Genomic DNA, 22,741 nt, shown 5'->3' on the forward strand with positions numbered 1-22,741 from the left:
ACAAAAACCAAATTATAATTTTTTTCCACAAAAACAAAATCTTAATGAACAAAATACTCGGTAAAATATATATCAAATAGTGTTGTCAACGGTATATACTAGACATTATTAAGATGGACCACCAGTGGCGAATCCAGAGGGGGCGTAGAGGGCGTACGCCCCCCTTTACTCGGACTTTTTCTTCTTTTTTTTGTAAAATGAATAATCAGACTAGACTTCGTGAACTTTGCCATTTCCCGTGTCATGTTCATTTAATGCTAAATAATTCTGTTGGGAATTATCGTTTCTAATAGCAAAAAAGTGGACAAGATTTTTGTTTTGCGTCCAGAATTTTTGTTTAAGAGTCAATTTTTTTTCTCTCAAATATTTAAGATTGTCTCCTCAAATCAAATGGTTCGTACTTACGACTTTAAATCTATATAGAGCTTATACTGACTGGGGATCATTATTCAGCTATATTATTTTAAAAAAGGCTGGGGCGTTTGGAGTAAAATATGTTTCCGTAGTTAGATAATATCGCTCTGGAACTTTTCTTTCATGAGAGTGTAATAGTCTATAGAGCATTACTTTCTGTTTGGTGGAATAATGAAATAGAAGTCAATATGTTCTTGCTAAATTCTGAGTCGCTTTGAAGGTGTCATGATTGTCATCCTCAGCCTACGCAATGTGTTACTGTAATTTGAATTTCAAAATGACCGAGAGACGTTTTATTCGACGAACTGCAGATCAACTCCACCATAGCGAATCACATGACTTTGATAATCAGTAAATTCCAGCGAAAAATATCTTTATAAGTCAAGAATTGTCGCATAAAAATTAAATAGTAGTACACGGGAAATGGCAAAGTTCACGAAGTCTAGTCTGATTAATCATTTTACAAACAAACAAAAAGTCCGGGTAAAGGGGGGTGTACACCCTGTACGCCCCCCTCTGGATTCGCCACTGATGGTCATAAAAGAGAGAGGTTTGGCATGCCACAAAACCAGGTTCAACCCACCATTTTTTCCTTTAAAAATCTCCTGTACCAAGTCAGGAATATGGCCATTATTATATTATATTTCGTTATTGTGTGTGTTACATTTTAACGTTGTGTTTCCGTTGTGTCGTTTGTTTTCTCTTATTTTTGAGTGTGAAGTCACATTACTATAAGACGTGTCACGGTATTTATCTATCCCAAATTCATGTATTTGGTTTTGATGTTATATTTGTTATTCTCATAGGATTTTGTCTTATGCTTAGTCCGTTTCTGTGTGTGTGTTACGTTTTAATGTTGTGTCGTTTCTATTGTAAGTTTTAACATAAATTTAAAGATCAACTGTCCCTTTTGTTGTTGATCAGGAGATAAGTATACAATAGAGTTCGAGTTTTGTCACTTTAGCAGAAAACTGGGTATCCCAATTTTTAGTCTAGTGCAATTATTGATGCATATAATGCTATAGATTATAGCCAATATAACTAGAAAATGCCAATCTGCCCTACCTTGCTTTAAATCCAGTCTAAACAAAAATTCCCCTTTGTAGATGGATAATGTGTACATGTTTTGGGTGAACTACAGAAGTCTCACTCTGTCACAACTGTTTATCATAAGGCAATAATCATTATAATGTCTGTGTATGCTTCCCAATGTTTAATTTTGATTAGTTACTTATTTTTATATACCATAATGTAATGTGAAAAATATCAAAACTTTATTAAGGCTACATATGGATTGTTCTGTGCCAAAACCTGTAATCTTATTTTAAATAGACGTAGAAATGTTTTATACTGTAATTTAAATATTTTTCTTATCAATATGTTTTATATAATAGATGAATTCTTTATATAATGTTTTTAATGTTATACAATGTAGTTTCTTATAATTCTGTACAGAATGGCTCTCTTTTTGTATCTATATATTTTTACATTGATACTTAAATAAAATATTGAATTGAATTCTATTGTATTCAAGATTATTAAAAACAATCTCTTATTCATAATCATTAATTGCATAGTTCCTACATAATAAAATCACTACTGTCAATTGTTTTATTGTAACGTTTCTGATTTGTCATGTAAACGATCGATCGACTATGTGTATGTAGACTAGAACTCTGGCTGAAACCTTTACCACACTCATGACATTTGTATGGTTTTTCATTGGTATGAACACGAATATGTGTTTTTAGATTGCCTTTAAAATTAAATTCCTTTCCACAAACATCACACTTAAATTGTTTCTTTTCGTAGTGTGTCTGCTGATGCCAGTTTAAACTATACTTTTGAGTAAACACTTTTCCACACGTAGAACACGGAAAATAAGGTCCTTCAGATCTTGTTGTTTGTTTTGGTGCTGTTTTAAAATTCGATGCTTTTGCAGCAACTCCTGAAGAAGACAATGAATTTATCGAACTCGTTGATCTTTGATTTATTTCTTTTACTTTTCCATGAGCAAGCTTTCCTTTTTCGGATTCAGATGAGAGAGATTTATCAAGTTCTTTCTCTTCATGCTTTTTAGAATTCAACTCTTTCTCGTGTAATCTGTAATGTGTATTCAAACTGCTGCTTTGAGTAAACCCTTTATTACAAACTTTACAGGTAAACGGCCTTTCATTTGTATGTGTTATCATGTGTTTTTCGTAATTACATTTAAAAGTAAATTCCTTTCCACATTGTTCACACACATATTGTTTAAATGAAGTGTGTGTTTTTTGGTGTAATTTACAACTTGTTGATTGGCTAAATCCTTTTCCACATGTGTCACAAATGTAAGGCGTTTCTCCGGAGTGCACATGTAGATGATCTCGTTGTGACTTTTGTGAACCATACTTTTTTTGGCATACAGAACATTCATAAGGCTTTTCACCAGTATGCATACGTACGTGACTTTTTAAATTTTGACTTTTCACAAATCTTTTTTGACATATCAAACACGAAAATGGCTTGTTCCCAGAATGAACATAACGTCTGTGAGATTGTAAACCATTTTTACTCTTAAATTCTTTTCTGCATGTTTCACACTTAATTTTATCTCCTTCATGTCCTTTAAAATGTTTATTGTGAGTTTCTGTGTGTTTTTTCCAACCCCGCATACTCTTATATTCTCTGCAACATATTTGGCACTTGTGTTCTTTGATATTCTGGTGCCTCAATAGATGATCACTCAAACCACTTCCTGTAACAAATTGCAAACCACACACATGACATAAATACGGCTTTTCCCCAGTATGTGTCCTTCTATGGAAAATTAGTAAAGTTGAAGAAGAAAATGTTTGATCACAAGATTTACATTTGTACGGTTTCTCCCCAGTGTGTATGCGCTTGTGAATCTTCAAATGTCTTGCTCGACTGAATGATCTATCACATATATCACAAGAGAAGGGTTTGACATCAGAGTGCATTACACTATGTTGCTTATATTGAGTCATGTAATGAAATCCAGTTCCACATTGCTCACAAACAAACCTTTCAATTTTTTTAGGCGCAGTTTCTTTGTTCATCCAAACATTGCTACTGAGTGGTGACTGTTTCTTACTATTTTCAGTTTCAAGCTTAAGATCTTTATTACACTGCATACCATTTGAAACTTTTGCCTGAGAACAGGAATGTTTCATGTGTCTATTGAGTGAACTTTTTAAACAAAATCTTTTAAAACAAACAGAACACTTCAATGGTTTTTCACCTGTATGATCTTTCTGTCTATGGGCCTGCAGTTTACTTGTTTTTTTAAAAATTCTGTCACACTGGTCACAGTTAAAATAATTCTCGCCAGTGTGTATTTGATTATGGAGCTTTAGGGTAGATTTATTTCGAAAATTTTGTCCACAAAGATCACAATGATGAATTTTAACTCCTGCATGACTGCTCTCGTGGATTTTCAATTTGCTCATGAGGTTAAAGCCAGCATTACATTCAGAACAATTAAATTTCCATTTATTTGAATAAGATTTTGAAGGTCCTGGCATGGTATGTGTTAACTCATGTGTTTTCAATAAGGCAGGAGAACAGAATTGTTCGTCACATTGGCAGCAGGTATATTTCTCATTTGAATTCAGTGAATATTCCTTATTACTGTTAACCTCAAACATTTTAATGCCACCATTGTTATGTTCACTATCTCTTTTCTTATAAATGTTTCTCTTTTGTTCGTCTTTTTTTGAAGCATTGTTGTGATAATAGTTCTCTCTTATATGGATATATAAATGCTTTATCAAATGTTTTTCAAGAATAAATTCTTCAGCACAAAAAACACAGTTTAAAGTCTTTAAACATGTTACACGCACATGTGTCTCCCCATGAAGTTTTAAAGTGTTCTTATCTTCAAACATAGCATCACACTCTGAGCATTTAAAATTTTCGTCTAAAACATTTGTGTCACTAAATTCAATCTTGTTGTCAATAGACTGATCATTCATCCTGATTGCATCTACATTTTTACCAGACTCTTGACAACCTTTTCTTGTCTGTCTTCTTTCTGTTAGATGTGACAACTCGTGAATTTGAAAATTCGACGTTGCACTAAAATATTTTCCACAAAAAGAACAAAGAAAAGGTTCTCTCTCTGTGATATTTTTGTGAATTGGCATATGAAGATACAAAGAGCTTTGATATTTGAATTTTTTATCACATAATTCACATGTATATGGTGTTTCCCCTGTGTGAATTCGTCTGTGCATTCTTAAATGTGATATCCTCTTGAATTTTTTAGAACATAGGCAGCAGGAATAAGGTCTTTCATCTGAATGCATTTTCTGGTGATTTTTAAGCCTACTCATACGTTTATACTCTTTGCCACAAGGGAAGCACCAATGAGTATTTTTCGGCTTTTGTACTTTTGTTCTGACTCTAGTGTGGATTGGCATGTGCTGTTGTAAATGTTGTGATTTCTTGAACTTTTTGCAACAAACATTACACGAATAAGGTCTTACATCTGAATGCATTTTCTGATGACTTTTAAGCCTACTCATACGTTTAAACTCTTTGCCACAAGGGAAGCACCAATGTGAAGTTTTCTGCTTTTTTATTAAAGTTGTATTTGAACTGTGTATTATGTTGTGCCAATCTAAACTTTGTGGACACTTGAACGATTTGCAACATATATTACATGAATAAGGCCTTTCATCGGTATGTTTTCTCTGATGCTTTTTTAGACTACTTTTAAGTTCAAACTCTTTGCCACATGGGAAGCACCAATGTGTTGTTTTCGGTCTTTGTGTTTTTGGAATTTCGTGAAATTTTTTGGTGTGATTTCTTAAAGCCTGTGACTTGGTGAACTTTTTGTAACATACATCACATGAATATTTGAATTCTTTTTCAAATGAGAAACGGAACTTTTGATTTTCTAGTTTCATTAATTGTTGTCCTTTGCAAATGTTTCCTTTCTGCTTCTGGATTTTGACTTCAGTTCTGGAATTGTTGTGATAATAGTTCTCTCTTATATGGATATATAAATGCTTTATCAAATGTCTTTCAAGAATAAATTCTTCAGCACAAAAAACACAATTTAAAGTCTTTAAACATGTTACAGGCACATGTGTCTCCTCATGAAGTTTTAAAGTGTTCTTATCTTCAAACATAGCATTACACTCTGAGCATTTAAAATTTTCGTCTAAAACATTTGTGTCACTAAATTCAATCTGGTTGTCAATAGACTGATCATTCATCCTGATTGCATCTACATTTTTACCAGACTCTTGACAACCTTTTCTTGTCTGTCTTCTTTCTGTTTGATGTGACAACTTGTGAATTTGAAAATTAGACATTGCACTAAAATATTTTCCACAAAAAGAACAAAGAAAAGGTTTTCTCTCTGCGATATTTTTGTGAATTGGCATATGAAGATACAAAGAACTTTGATATTTGAATTTTTTATCACAGAATTCACATGTATATGGTGTTTCCCCTGTGTGAATTCGTCTGTGCCTTCTTAAATGAGACATCCTCTTGTATTTTTTAGAACATATGCAGCAGGAATAAGGCCTTTCATCTGAATGCATTTTCTGATGATTTTTTAGCCTACTCATACGTTTATACTCTTTGCCACAAGGGAAGCACCAATGAGTATTTTCCAGCTTTTGTAAATTTGTTCCGACTCTAGTGTGGATTGGCATGTGCTCTTTTAAATGTTGTGATTTCTTGAACTTTTTGCAACAAACATTACATGAATAAGGTCTTACATCTGAATGCATTTTCTGATGACTTTTTAGCCTACTCTTAAGGTCAAACTCTTTACCACATGGGAAGCACCAATGTGTTGTTTTCGGTCTTTGTGTTTTTGGAATTTCGTGAAATTTTTTGGTGTGATTTCTTAAAGAGTGTGACTTCTTGAACTTTTTGTTACATACATTACATGTATGTTTGAATTTTTTTTCCCATGGGAAACGGAACTTTTGATTTTCTAGTTTATTTAATTGTTGTCCTTTGCAAATGTTTCCTTTCTGCTTCTGGATTTTTACTTCAGTTCTGGAATTGAAAGATTTCATGACTTTGCTAACTTTGTTATATTTCGCTTCTTTGTCATTTGCTCTTAAGCTATTCAGACTTTCATGACTTTCCTCATCTCTATTAAAATCATTACAAGCATTGACTACTATTGTCTTTGTTAATGCAGTTGATTGAATGTTTGCTGTGTTCTCTGTTGATTCATTTCCCTTTCTAATGTCTTCTAGAACAACATAGCATTCTTTGATTTGAGGGTTAACATTAATAGTTTTTGCACTATCTGTTCTACCAAATTGAGTGTCTTTTAGAACATCATTACATTTTTTGATTTGTTGGTTTATATCAATCGTCTTTGCACATGTTGCACTAGCTGTCCTACCATATTGTGTGTATTTTAGATCAACAACATATCTCTCTTTGATTTGTGGGGTTACATTTGCACTATCATTTCTACCATATAGAGATCTAGCAGACTGACAACTTCGATCATTATAATCATATGATGTCTCAACTTGCTGACTATTAGATCCACTATTTAATAGGCTTGATCTAAAGTTTTCCAAATCAACATGGACATCTGATTGGCCACTTGCATTGTTATTTGTTGTAACAAAGTTTAAATCATTGCACTGATCATTACTCAATCTGAATGTTTTCTGTATTTGAGCATCTTCTAAATGTTCACTATTACTTGTTGTAGACTTTATTTTATTGAACTGATCTTCAGTCAACTGATATGGAATATTTATTTCAATCTCACCTAATAAATCATGAACATCTTTGTCTGTTATTCCGGATTGAGAGTCAGGCAATTCATTACAAGGCCCATTCTGACTGGTATCTTTTTGCTGTTCTTTATTTCTTTCTTTAAGATGTTGAATCTCAGTTGTAACTGTTGGTTTTTCAATAGTTTGAGTTGTTTTTTTCATACGAAAAGTACTTGTGTCCCATTCTGTACTATCAAACATTTTCTCTACATTTCTCCTTTCACTCTTACGTAATGATTTAATATTGTGTTTATTTACATTTTGTATGTACTTGATGCTTGCCTGAGAAGTTTTACTTTGTGCTTCCTTATCTAATACACTGACCTTAATGTTTTTCTTACTTTCTTTATTTGGAATTATCTGGTTTTCTGTATTAACAGTTTGTTTACATGTTCTCCTTGATGTGTTTTGATTAGTAGAACAACCTTTGATACTATGCGGTAACCATGCTGCATCATCTCTGACACTTATAGTTCTCCTTTGAACCTCTGCAATATCATCATCTTTTGGTTGTTCTGGTTTTTCAGAAGATGCACTTTTGGTGGTGAGTGCACAAACATCATTGCCTTTACTATCAATGTGTTGATCGTTACATATGTTCAGGTCACTGGCAGTTGTATCATCACTTTCTGAAAAAAAAAACAGAACATTACATGTAAGTATTTTGAGACTTACTTAGTTCTTTTGAATTTCTTAACCCTATATTTCTCACTTTACTACTCAATCAGTAAAATAACAGTTTGTGATTGCTGCTTATTGCTCACTCCTAAGTTCATAGCTTTGAGCAACTTCAAATTGGCTTCTTATTGGGGTCCTGCTCTGTGGTGTGACATTGTACTTTACTTTTTTCATATGTTTGAATAATTTAAGTTATTTTCTATACTAATAGTGCTTGTGTTCCATACTTCACTATCAAACATTTTCTCTACATGCCCCTGTTCAATTGTACATATCACTTTAATAGCACGGTCAGTTGCATTTTGCCATTGTTGCTAGCCAAGTACTACAATCCAATATCCTCCTCTCCAACTTTGAACGATTAAGATAGAATTTTAGATACACAAGATTATGATCCAAACTGTATCATTAATTGTGTCAGTGATGATCACATTTATATATGTATCATTGTGTCAGTGATGATCACATTTATATATGTATCATTGTGTCAGTGATGATCACATTTAGATATGTATCATTGTGTCAGTGATGATCACATTTATATATGTATCATTGTGTCAGTGATGATCACATTTATATATGTATCATTGTGTCAGTGATGATCACATTTATATATGTATCATTGTGTCAGTGATGATCACATTTAGATATGTATCATTGTGTCAGTGATGATCACATTTAGATATGTATCATTGTGTCAGTGATGATCACATTTATATATGTATCATTGTGTCAGTGATGATCACATTTATATATATATAGAAAATACAAATAATTTATTGTCACATGCTGAATGTGCAAAGACTCTTTACCTACAAAAATAGGACAATATGTAAAGGCAATTTGAATGTTCTTGATCAACTAATTGAAGTCCCTGGATATGTTTCTTGTGCAAATATTGGAATGTCAAAGTATATTTTTAGTTCATGTTTCACAAGAGTTGTAAACACTAGACACATCCATTTGTACACCTTCACGTTGAATTAAATTCAAGTGCTTCCATTGGTTAAGCATGATGTAGTCGTCAAGGGCATGACATTTGTCTTCCATTGATTAGATGGAACAGCACTGTAATTACATATTGGCTTAAAATGGCAAGGGTGGAGAGTGTGGGACAGGATTGTAACCCTTGGATAGCTACATGTAAAATGATATTTTGCTAGCCCTTAATGTTTTCATAAATGATACATTGAAATTATTTATATGAAATTAACTGGTTAAATTCATTATCATATTCATTTCTGGTTCTACCTGAAAAGTCTTTAGAAGTAGCACAGCCTTTGTTTGTAAGTTGTGACTCTGTTGCTTCATCTCTGACAGTACAAGTTCTTCTTTTGACCTCTATAGTAGCATCTGATATTTCAGAAATGACACTTTTGGTTGGCACTGTAAAGACTTCATTGCTTTTAATTCCAATGTTGTGATCCGCATATATATTTTTTAGGACACTGTCACTTGCATCTTCATTTTCTGAAAATGAGAATTGGATATTTAATGTTGTTAAAGAAACTGAATGATTACTTCAGCTTCTTTCATCTCCATATTTCTGAGGATAAAAAAAAACACTTATTATGCTACTCAATCAGTAAAATAGCAGTTGGAGTATGCTGCTTAATTCTCTCTTCTCTGTTCACACTTTAATTGATTGTTTATGGACTGTTTTCAATAACAAATAAACTCACCATAGATAACAGACTTTAAATTTCGAACACAAGATGCAAGTAATTTTTTCTGCAATTTGTGTATAGTTATCAAAGGTACCAGGATTTAAATTAAGTACGCCATACGCGCGTTTCGTCTACACAAGACTCATCAGTGACGCTCATATCAAAATATTTCTAAAGCCAAACAAGTACAAAGTTGAAGAGCACTGAGGATCCAAAATTTTAAAAAGTTGTGCCAAATACGGCTAAGGTATAAATCTATGCCTGGGATAAGCATGATAAGAAAATCCTCAGTTTTTCGAAAAAATTCAAAGTTTTGTAAACAGGAAATCTATAAAAATGACCACATTATTGATATTCATGTCAACACCGAAGTGTTGACTACTGGGCTGGTAATAGATAAGTTAATTATACTAAGAAGGTCTATTCGTGTTATTCTAATGTTCAAGTTGACACAACAGGGTACTAGCTTTTAATGTTGGAAATAATTCAAATAAAGGTTGGTTGAGAAACCAGAGGTCAAACTAAAGACATGACCACTGTTATTCACTTCTTCCACTTAGCATTTAGTAATGAGAACAAAACATGTTTGGCTCAGGCAGAGTCAGACTAATGTTTCAAGGAAGGAAAATATTTCTTTCTTCAGATTTCAAACTTTGCACATATGAACATGGGTATCTAATGCACTTACAACCTGCTCAGTGTGTCCATCTAGACCGAAGTATGTCCATCTAGACCGAAGTATGGTTTTTTAAACACTTTCATCCTGGTTATGAGCATGATGAGGTTATAGATAATCCCAGTACATGTAGGTGAATATAGTATGATTCCATCAAATATAAATTCAACTAAAATCAATTCAACGATATTTATCAGTTAAATGTCTTATAAATATGATTGAGGAGATATACAATGATATATATTACAAAGTGAAACACTCACATTCACCTTCATTCAACTCCATAGTTAACATTTACTGAATTACAGGAATTACGTTCATTCACTAAATGAACATAATTCCTGTAAATAAACTCATCATAGATATTAGGACTAAATTTTCTATATACGCCAGACGCGCGTTTCGTCTACAAAAGACTCATCAGTAATGCTCGAATCCAAAAAAGTTAAAATGGCCAAATAAAGTACAAAGTTGAAGACCGTAATTCAGTGTTTGTTGTTAGTTTGCTGTGTGTCACGTTTGATTTTAAGGTTTTTGGTACATACATGTATAATACTATTAATTGAATTAAGTTACTTATATATCTTATGTCAAGACATTTGAACCTTGCTATGGCCAGTATGGGTGCAGACTTTCTCATTGTTGAAAAGAGCATGTTAACCTCAGGCTAATATCATTGAATGTCTGCATCATGCATGCATTTGTTGCATTGAAATCTGTTGTCACCTTATTCTTGTAAAGTTATATTGCAGTGTAAGATATGTCATTAAAAAACATATTGTAAATAATTTTGCTAAAATAATAATGTAAATTCAGACATTCAATTATCATGATTATTTTATATTAATTAAATTTATGTATTGTTATTTTAGAAAAAAAAAGCTACGTACAGACAATTGTTTACCAGATCTTTATCAGAATGTGATTTCATATTAATTGGGATACTCTAGTAATTGTATTATTCACATCAATAAAAACCTCACAATAATTTCTGAATTGACAGTTCATTAAACTTTTACCCTAAAAGTAAACATACTTATCTGTGTACTATGCACAACTTGATCAGAGCTGGTAGTTTCAGAGCTGACTGTTTCATGGCAAGTATTTACAGTCTCCTTGTTATCTTCATTTTGCTCCCCAGAACTACAAACTTCAAACCAGAGGGTGTCCCATGTCAAAATTTCACCTTCAACCTTAATCTCATCAAATGATCTATTGTCGTTGTTCTCTACAACATCTTCTTGGAGACTCAATTCCATCATAAGATTTATTTTTCAACATCTGGTTAGGATACAACTAGGAAATGTTTACTTTCATATATATGAAATTGGATTATTTGGTTTTTGCTTAAAAATAATGACAACCTGTCTGTGAATGTCAACATACTTCGTTAGTCAATGCTTTTGATCAGGATATGTTTTTTTTCATTTTCCTGATACAGAATTTAATTGTTTATGTTCATTATTTACTAAGGCACAGATATCTCCTTCAGCATGTTCAGATAGCTTTATTGTCAAGACATCAATAAATCATAGAAACTGTTGGATATATATATATATATATATATATTGCACTGAAATAACTATGCTTTCCTGTTTAGATTTACATCAGTCTGGATATTGGATTAGATTTTCAGTTCTTCTCAAGAGCTTCTCTCCTTTTCTAATCTGAAATACATGTACATTTGTAATTGTAACTCATATTATTGGTTTATTATTTGAATTTGTGTGGATCATTGTCCATGTTGTCATTTTGCTTAGTTTTATTTATTGTTATAACATCAAACTACAGTCAGGGATATAACTCTATAGGGTTATTACAGAAAATAACTTGCATGTGTTATTACTGTACATACTTTCATGAGTTGTCTACTCTTTTTTCATTAAATTTTCTAAATCAGTAGTAACATATGTTTGTTATTTGTAAAATATTTTAATCTATAGTAGGCTCTATGGAACCCTTGAGACATTGCGCAGAAACTAAATGCATAGCCTTGATAACAAATTTTTTAATTAGATAAATACATTTTTGATTAATCATGGTAAATCAATGAGACAAGGCTTTGAAGAGATAGATTTAGCTGTAATAACAAGGCTTAGTTATTTAAGGAATGTAACTTATTATATGAGACACTTGGGAATTACTGGGAAACTTGCGCAGAACATCATTACATGCTCTTGTCATTCATTTCATTATTTCTTACAATAAATAAGAATACATTGTAATTAAGCATGATCTGTGTCCGAGCAAATGCTTTTGAGTAGCTGTGATAACACCCTTTAGTTAATACAGGCATATTTTTTTCTGCAATATGTGTACATGTACTATGCAGAATTGACAAACTATGAACTATTATCTTTCTGTAGTTAAGTATACATAAAGATAATATAGTATTTATCAATTGAACTTAAAATTGAGAATGGAAATGGGGAATGTGTCAAAGAGACAACAACCCGACCATAGAATAGACAACAGCAGAAGGTCACCAACAGGTCTTCAATGTAGCGAGAAATTCCAACACCAGGAGGCGTCCTTTAGCTGGCCCCTAAACAAATATATACTAGTTCAGTGATAATGAACGCCATACTAAACTCCAAATTGTACACAAGAAACTAAAATTAAAAATAATACAAGACTAAGGAAGGCCAGAGGCTCCTGACTTGGGACAGGCCCAAAAATGCAGCGAATATAGAATATTTCCATAAAAAATTGGATGTGAAATACCTGAACGTATAAGAAGTCTGCATGTTGAGCTACATGTATATTTACGAATGATGTCCTTATACCGATGATAAAATTTAGTAAATGTTTTGACTAGTTTGTGATATTAAAAACCCTGGTGTAATAATTTTTCAGTAATACATAAATTTCTCTCGTTAAAATCTAAAACATTGTTACATACACCAGAGAATCGTACAAGTTGAGATATACATGATACATGTATATAAACACCATAAGATGGTGACAAGGGAACGTCACCATCTAAAAATGGATAATTAACGATCATGACAATATGAAATGAAAAATCATCTCTTTTATCATAAATTTTAGTATGAAGCTTTCCGTTAGTGATATAGATATCAAGATACATTGTATACATTTTTACTAGAAACTAATGATGTATATTGTCCCTTTGAAACATGTAACATACATGTACATATGTTATCACAGTTCTTTGATTTTTTAGTCAACAGTAACAAATGTATGTTATTTTTCTGTAATAGCCCTATAGAGTTATATCCCTGACTGAAATAAGACTGAATTATTTTAAACTGAATTTTTCTGTTCATATTGCTGTGTGGTTGTTATTTCCGCATTTGCTAGAGGTAAAGGGCAGGCCCGTAGCCAGGAATTTCCAAGAGGGGGTATTTGGACTCACAAACATGACTTTGACAGTCACAATTTCGACCAGAGCGTTGACTTTAACAGTGCTTCAATATTCGTTTTCAAGGGGGGGAGTTAGTCCGTACCCCCTGAACCCCCCTGGCTACGGGTATGAAGGGGGAGGGTTGAGATCTCACAAAACATGTTTAACCCTATCCCATATTTGTGCCTGTCCCAAGTATGGAAGACTTAGCCTTTGTTAGCCTTGTATGTTTTTAATTTGATTCATAAGCATGTTTCAAGGTTTAGTGTGGAGCATCCATTTTGACAAAATAACCAACATTATTGCTTAACCCTTTCGCTGCCAAATAAATTTTTTTTTTATTGTCTTTTCGATAACGCATAGTACAAGTACATATAATAGCGCCAAAAAAGATGTTAACTAAAAATGGCGAGATTGATAACCTGTTTTAATAAAAGGCCATTTTCTTACATATTTTACCGATTTTTGATCGCGAAGTTATAATATTTAGACAAGTTACGTGTTATAAGATATTCTGGTCCCGGTTCTAGTAAGAGCAGCTTAATGAGGTAAAATAAAATCTTTTTTTATGGGCCTAGAGTAGGGGTAACTATTTTATGTGTCCATGAAACATGGCAAAATAATTTCACCGATTGTAAGTTTGACTTTACTTCTTTCAGTTGCCCTCTCTTAAACTGATACAAGAAATGGCCTACCCGGAGAAGGCAAACCTGTCTTTAAATCATATTCTCCCGGGTCAAAATTCGGTAATATGAAAAGAGATGTATTAAAATTATTTTGTCACTACTTATAAATTAAAGAAAGTTTGTGATTATTCTTTGTGAACAACTTCATTATATGAGCTTGATTCATATAACTTAAACATTTCTCAAGGAAGATATTGTATTCGTCTGTGTTACATCGTCTGCTGCGTTTCTTATATTTATTACATGATATATATGAACAACTTTACGACAGAGAGCAAACATGCATATACATTTTCGGCCTTTTCCTGCCACCAGGGACATTTTGTACAGAACATACAGATCAATCTCTTCTTTTCGACCTGCTAATTTTCTAAAATGTTGTTTTGTTCTTATATGATCTTCGGAAATGCCATCAGTTAATTAATTGTATTAAATGAAGACCTGATCTAACATTGTTAGAGTTTTTTTAATTAATAGGAAATTTCTGTCGTATCTTAATATGAAAAATAATGTGTTCATTAATTCTTGACAAACGTACAATAATAAGTCACTGTGATTGTAATTTAGAATTTATAATTCACAAAGTTTTCAGGTTGTTTGCGGTTTTGCTATCTTTTATTTTGGAAGAAGGGACAAATAATAAATTAGTACAGACATGCACCGATGACCAAAGAACATGTATTTTACTAGGAAACATGTTACATGTATGAATTCAAAGTGTCATGTTGACCTGGAATGCTAATTTGGCCGGCACAATCCGGCAAGAATATTTATTTACGCTATACAGGACATTGCATTTGCACACGATAAATACAGTATTAAATATTTTTCCTTGTATCTTATGTATACAACCCATACATGCCATAATGATTGATTTATTATTCATGTTTAACTAACTCACAGTTTTGCCTTTGAAATTTCTATAAAAGTATGCCGTATAAAGCCTAGAAAAATTAAACGCAGCAACAAAGAAAAGAAATTATCGAAATTTTGTCCATGCATTAAAATTCTCTGATGTCGTTTTAATGGAACATTGGCATACCTGTATGATATCAAGACAAACTTCTTTGTCGAATGAATTGTGAAAATCAGCATGAAAAAGGCAATGGTTTTGAAATTTCTTTGCAGTATTCTTTTATATGTCCTACATTCTGGTTAAATTATTTGTGATCCCTCACTCAAACGAATAAACTGGAGGATTAACCACGGATAAGGATTAGCCATAATCCGATGGATGCGTTAACGAATCACGTCATTAGATTAATTACGTCATAAATGTGTAGTGCACTTTTTGCATACTTTTTCATCTTTTTAAGTTTTGGAGGTTTTTTTGCGCTTTTTCCAATCCGTTCTTGTTGCATGTTGCGTGTTGCATGATGTTCCATTATTTCTTTTACAGTTTTTGTAAAATTGGATGAATTTTTAATTTAGATATACAAATACTTTTTGTAATTTTGTTTTATCAGTCAATTTTGTTTTATCAGTCATCGTATTTTCACCCTTATATCTATGACATACATCATGGAGTCTGCACTTTTATCAATATCTGTCTTTTAATTATAGTTTAAAATACTGTCATTGAGCTTAAGTTTGTCTTCCTTTCGCTTTTCTTCTTTTTAAAATAAACCATTTCACATGGGCATTCCTTAATTAAATAAAATAAATAAACAACTTATCAAGCTAAAGGTGAAATGATCAATTGTTGTATGACCCCATACAACAATTGATCATTTCACCTTTAGCTTGATAAGTTGTTTATTTATGTTAGCCGAATATAAAAATCTCTATGTTGAGAGAAAATCTCTGACATTGAAAATAATTAACAGGTCATAAAATTCTATCAAATAATCCCATATATCTAATTAATACTTAGATCAGTCTCCAGAATCCAAGTTTTGATGACTTTTGTTGATAGATTAATTATAAATTTCAAATGAATTGAAGTATACACTATGTCAACAGATAGATTCATGTATGGTCCATTTTATGTTACCAAGCATAATATAGTGCAGAATAAATTTGACTCGTACACATTTAGTTATAATATAAACCTAAACATTGAACCTCGTGTACATTTAACAAATGAATATTTAAAATGTTTAGCCTTTATTTTTTAGATTCTGTTACTTCATGTACTTCAACATAAAAAAAGTTAAATTTACAGACACTGGTAAAAACTTAAAATACCTAAATTTGTTCTCATAAAAATTAATTAAACACCCTTTAAAATGAAGGTATTGTTATATAATTTTGAATGATGTCATTGAAACAGCAATCAAACAACAACAAACAAAAACGACAGAAAAGACTTCCTTAATGTACAAAAAAAATGTCATTTAAGGTAGTTTTTCGTAAAGGTGGGAAAATTAGTCTTACTGAGACATGGATTTTTAATGGTAAACCATTAGATATTGTAGTTCCTTTTTGTTATCTGGTGTGTTATTTCATTATAATTGTAAATTTTATATTACTCAAAACCACTGCTGAACAAGGCAGGAAAGCTATGTTATGATGAAAAGGCATCATCCTTATACCTGAACACTGTAATTAACTTCTATAAGTTTATTTGACACTTATGTATGTAGTATTTTAATGTATAGTTGTGAAGTTTGGGGTGTTCATAGAGCACCAAAATGTAGAAAAAGTTTATTTGGACTATTGTTAAACATTACTAGGTGTCAAGAAGTCCACTTCTAATGTAATGGTATATTATGAATTAGGAAGATTTCCATTGTTATATGAGCGAAATTTTAGGATGCTCAAATTATGAACTTAAATTCACGGTAGTGAAAGTTGTATTATAAAGTCATGTTCCAAAGAACTAGTAGCAAATAGCAATAAATGCAAAAATTGGGCAACTTGTATTAAAACAATTTTTTATGATCTTGGTATGAATTATTATTGGGACAACCAATGGGTACTTTGTTTGGATAGTTCCTTTTTTACTATCAACCAAACTACGGATATATGATCAAGCTAAACAAGAGTAGAATATATATAAGTATATTGTGTCAAATGTAGAATTACAATTTTATTTACAAAAATGTATTCCTGTAATAGCTTGTAAGTGGATAACGAGAATTCGCCTGTCCTCACATAATCTATGCATTGAAACGGGTCGTTTTTATGGAATAAGTAGAAATAATTGAATGTGTATAATGTGTGATAAAATGTACTTGTGTAGTAGAGGGTGAATTTCATTTTATTTTACAATGTACAAATTATAATGATATACGTAACAAGTTTATCAAGAAATATTAAAGGACCGTCAACTTATAAATTAGTACAATGGCTTTCTGTTGAAAACACTAAGGAACTCTGTAATTTAGGAAAGTACTTACTCTATGCATTTAAGTGCAGGAATAATATTTTAGACCTATGTTTATTATATGTAGTTTGAGGGGGAGGGTTGAGATCTCACAAACATGTTTAACCCCGCCAAAATTTTGCGCCTGTCCCAAGCCTCTGGCCTTTGTTAGTTTTGTATGATTCTAAATTTTAGTTTCTTGTGTATAATGCGGAGTTTAGTATGACGTCCATTATCACTGAACTAGTATATTTTAAGGGGCCAGCTGAAGGACGCCTCTTGATGCGGGAGTTTCTCGCTACATTAAAGACCCATCATGCCCATTGGTGGTCTTTGGCTGTGGACTGCTCTATGGTCGGGCTGTTGTCGCTTTGACACATTCCCCATTTCCTTTCTCAATTTTATTGAAACTCACAAACTGTATAATATGTGACTGATATTTCTGACGTTTGTTATTTATGTGTATGTTAACGTTATACAACTTGTAAACTGTATATTTATCAGTGTTCCAGCTAGCATGAAATGGAGGGGCGCCGCGCCCCGCCCCCGAAATTTTGCGCCCCTGCGCCCCTCTGTGCCCTTTTGAAAAAAAGTTTAAAAAACGATCTTTTTTCCTCATATCGTCGCCATTTTGTTGAGTTCTTTATACACACACTTCATTAAGGCAACAGATTAAAATTGTTGACACTTGTTACCTGATTATAATCACCTATTTGATTAGAGTCAATTACTTGATCAGGTGAAATTTACGACCCTGTCTAATCCCTTTACCCTGAAGCACCAAACATCGAAGTTAAATAAATTGATTATTTTAACACCTGACGATGCAAAATATAATTTATAAAATAAATGTGAACGGTGTTCATTTCTATTGTATTTGTTATTTATTATGTCATTTAAAAAGAATCATTCCAATAGGTCAACACGCAAAATGCATGAAACATGATGTAACTTTGACCTCCATAGCAGAGTTCAAAAAATTTATGGGTCACTGAATATTAACAATTCAGATCGTTTTTGTTTTGATGTTTTTATTTTTGAAACTGATCTTTCAAACTAGTTTTAATCCAGAAGAAAGTAAAAACATTGCTTGACTGTACCTTAAGTTGAATATCTATATCCAAATTAAATTAATTAAAACTGTAATCCATGATCACAAATTGAATGCTTTGTTTACAATTGTTCAAAGCCATGTGCTTTTTGGCGGGAAAATTCGGGAAACCCCTTATTAACAGGAAACAGTTACATTTCATTGTTATTTATAGACAGTAGGAATTTCATTTTGGAAATCATTTTGATTACAACTTCTAAGATTTATTCATGAAAAATTATAATAATTTCTTGGGGTGAAACTGATAATACTTTTTTTATTAAAATAATTTACATCTAGGGGTATGGAAAGGGGGGCTGTTTTTTTTGTTTTTTTTTCTCAATAATATTACAAATATATATAAAGTTCACCAGTCTGAAAATACATGGTTATACTGCCTGCAGTAAAAACAAACCTGGTAAGGCCTAAAAAAATTCTACAGGGCCCTTGTAAAAACTTTTGAATCCAGGCTGGCCTTCAGAGAAAATGTTAAGTATTGTTCCTGACTGTATTGCAGATTTATGTGAAGTTTTTAAACTGACATGCACAATTCATTTCACAAGTGTAATAAAAATAATTCTACAAAACAACGCAGCGCATCGCGTTGCAAATTCATCTTAGACCCACCATGCATCAAGAAATATGTCTTTATGTGGTAATATTAAGTATTTGATTTTTTTTTCAGTGAGAACGCGCTAAAGTGCCCTTTTTAAAAACGCGCCCCTCTATTTTCAAATCCTAGCTGGAACACTGTTTATGCATATTATACTGATAAACTGTATTGTTTAAAGTAAATAAAGAATTAACTTTATCCTTTAAGTCAACATTCAACAGGCAACATGCAACATGCAACATGCAAAATAGCAGTACCCAGCTGAACCCTACTGTCATGTGTGAACTTTTCTCAATAATGCATTGAAGACCTATAAGTGGCATTAGGCTTATTTCTGCTCTTTGGACAGGTTGTTCTCTCTGGCATGTTTCCCATAATCCTGTTACCGTTCTCTAATCTATTAGACTTTAAGTTCAGGAATGTGCTATTTGGGTACCCTTGTTAAATTGTATAAGCATGATAAGTATGATTACCAATGATGAGAGAGAACAGACAACAGATTTGACGTCCGTATTTATTTATTACCCTGTGTATTTACTAATTTTATGAGATATTCGTATTTGCTGGCTTTATACATGTAACTATATCAAAACCTAGCAAGAAGCAGAAATTACGACACATACTGAGTAATGTATTGTGGGAATTCTGACAGAGTGAGAATAATTTCCACCAGCCATTAATTGTGTCAAAATAACACATGTCCGGTTTTTTTTTTTAAAACATGCATCTATACAGACATTTGTTTCTTTGGTTTTGTTCAATAACAGATACAGCCCTTTTTGTCCATTTGTAATAATATGATATGAACCTATATCTAAAATTAGTACACATGCACCGAAGTGGTTTCATGGTCGTGTCATGTATCATGCGTGGCACTTCCAATTCATTTGGGAAATTCGATAAACTTACAAGTGCTGTAGTTAAAAACCTGTGAAACATGATATCTTCATAATTCATGATTGACGTGTACACTTTCCACGTCCTAATTTTTGCCTTTTTGATATTTTATGTCGAGAAAATTCATTGGTTGATATAGAATACATTATAAATACAAAGTCAAAGACGGTAATGTCCTGGTAATTTTTCAGTTTATTTTATGATCTTTTAATATTGAATTAATTTGTTAGAGGCTCTGATCGACCGGGATTTCTATCGCTTCGGGTCAAATTCTGACTCTAGGACTGGCACTGATAACTGACACATTTTCATCCCTGAACAAATATTTTTCTTTTATTAACATAAACACAATCTGTAATATTTTTTCTACTGAAAATAAATGAAATACGACCAGCATATCACGATTTAACCCTAGGTTGACACCCTAAAAAATTGTCAACGCCGGAAAATACTATTTCAACTTTTGTCAGGACATCATTTCTACGTCACATTGTGAATTCTGAGCAGAATCGCTTAAAACGGAGATAAACAATGTTCCAAGTAAACATTATGATGTTTGAATACCAACATAGAATCGACACATAAAGCATGTGTAAAGAGCAAAAACGGGAAAATTCATTCCCGATTTTGCAGATCAAAAACGTCATTTTGTTTACGTCTTATTCACGTGATCAAAAACGTCCAGGGGAACTCTCCTGCGTCACTGGCTTCGCGGCTGTAAAAGACCCCGATTTTCAAGTAAGACAGAATGTTATTGAAACTTATTTCTAGTGGAGTCCTAGTCCAAAATATTACTACCTCTGGCAAGGCTATTTTTCTTGGAGGATGGAGTCCAAGAAAAAAAAATAGCCTTGCCAGACGTCAGTAATTATTTGGACTAGTGGGGTCCTTATGTCAAATTTTTATAAGGGTAATATACTTGATAGGGTAGCCCTTATGGAACTGAACTGTTTGCCGCAAACTTGCAGCAGAGTTTGCTCTGCTGCAAGTTTGCAGGAACGAAGAAAATAGTGTTTGCAGATGTTTGCCGCTAGCTGCAAATTTCCGGCTAACATTGCAGCTTTTTGCTATAAGCTTGCGGCAAGTTTGCAGAAACATCAATGTTTGCCGTAAGATTGGCAGAAGGTTAAGATAATACAGAATGTTTTCCGCAAGCTATATGTTTGCCAGAACATTGCAAGAATTATACAATATTGACTGGGCATGCCTAGTTGACACTTCCTGGAAGCTAACTTTGAATTTGAAATTGTGGCTAGGTCATGTTGATTGTGTTTGGAAAATGCATTTCACATGTAAGAGATCAAGGAGGTATTTTGGTTTGATATGTAGGATATTCAAATTGAATATGTATTTTGTAAGTACAAATAATTCATAGAACTGCATGTTTTAATACAATGATTAATGTCACATCATACATAATTAAGTTACAGCAACTATATATTATGTGTGTTTGAAAAACTTTAGCTATTATAAGTTTTAATTTTGTAACTGATGTACTGTACCATGTTCATTAAATTTAAGTGCAATTCTGTAATGCAATTATTACCTAGCTTTATACCCAATAATACACATTTGAGATTTATCATTTTTCATTTCTTAATATGTGGTAGGTGATGTCATTTGAGAATGACCTCTGCCTCCTTTTTCATAACTCAAATGCATGTATGTATTTCCTTAAATCTTTAAGTTCGCACGAATTCTTTCAATGACTGTTTGTATACAGGCAGAAATTATTTTTTAAAAATGTTGATGTATTATTTGAAAGAGACAAATTGAACGTGTCTACACACATGACATTGGTATATGTGTGGTTCCTGCAAGTTTGCGGCAAGTTTGCAACAAACAATTGCCGCAAGTTTGCAGCAAACAATTGCTGCAAGCTTGTGGCAAATCTAATTTGCATAATTATGTTTGCAGCAAGCTTGTCGTAACCTTCATTTGCATGGTAAAATGGTTGCGGCAAGTTTGCATCAAATGTTTGCTGCAAGCTTGCGTTAATGTTTGCCACAGGGCCTTGCTTATTTTTCGGCAAGAGATACTGAACATTTTTCCGTTTCACATCGAATACTGATTGAAACAAAAAGCAAACGTGAATTATGCAATTATTGGTCTAAGGTAACCACCTTTCCCAATTTCCCTATATCTATCATCTATACTATATTTCAAACACATGTCCTCAACTCTCTAGCTTGGGAGGGACACTGGTTGCGTTGGTTTTCATGCTTACTTGTTTGGAAACAAATCGGCATTATACAATAAAAAAGTCTACGTTGGCATACACATGAATAAGTCTAAAATTACTGACACGAATGATTAAATTGGCATAAGCCTTTTTCAACTGATTTTTATAGTTCGTTCTTATATTGTAAGTTGGTATACCACTGTCCCAGGTTAGGGGATGTTTGGGATCCCGCTAAAATGTTTAACCCCGGCTAAATTATGTATGTGTGTGCCTGTCCCAAGCCACGAGCCTGTAAGTCAGTGGTTGTTGTTTGTTTATGTGTAACATATTTGTTTTTCGTTCATTTTTTTTTTTATATCAATAAGGCGTTAATTTTCTCGTTTGAATTGTTTTA

General features: G+C 32.5%; 1 protein-coding gene across 1 annotated transcript; it reads right to left on the reverse strand.

Annotated features, from left to right (window-relative positions):
- Positions 1 to 1,752: 1,752 nt before the first annotated feature.
- LOC143083406 (uncharacterized) lies at positions 1,753 to 20,261 on the reverse strand. Its single transcript, XM_076259658.1, has 4 exons — positions 20,178 to 20,261; positions 11,242 to 11,872; positions 9,114 to 9,332; positions 1,753 to 7,813 (listed from the first exon to the last, which is right to left on the reverse strand). Exons 2-4 carry the CDS (start codon positions 11,465 to 11,467, stop codon positions 1,995 to 1,997), a joined length of 6,264 nt encoding a protein of 2,087 aa, XP_076115773.1. The 5' UTR covers positions 11,468 to 11,872; positions 20,178 to 20,261; the 3' UTR covers positions 1,753 to 1,994.
- Positions 20,262 to 22,741: the final 2,480 nt, after the last annotated feature.

This window comes from Mytilus galloprovincialis, chromosome 7 (genome assembly GCF_965363235.1).
Source record: "Mytilus galloprovincialis chromosome 7, xbMytGall1.hap1.1, whole genome shotgun sequence".
NCBI classification, from domain to species: Eukaryota; Metazoa; Mollusca; class Bivalvia; order Mytilida; family Mytilidae; genus Mytilus; species Mytilus galloprovincialis.

What these genes read in the sequence shown, in the direction of transcription:
- LOC143083406 (XM_076259658.1), bottom strand. Translation starts at nt 11,467, where the DNA reads ATGATGGAATTGAGTCTCCAAGAAGATGTTGTAGAGAACAACGACAAT. An exon ending in TGTGCATAGTACACAGATAA is followed by an intron (nt 9,333 to 11,241) that starts GTATGTTTACTT and finishes TCTCATTTTCAG; the next exon opens with AAAATGAAGATGCAAGTGAC. An exon ending in TACTTCTAAAGACTTTTCAG is followed by an intron (nt 7,814 to 9,113) that starts GTAGAACCAGAA and finishes TTTTTTTTTCAG; the next exon opens with AAAGTGATGATACAACTGCC.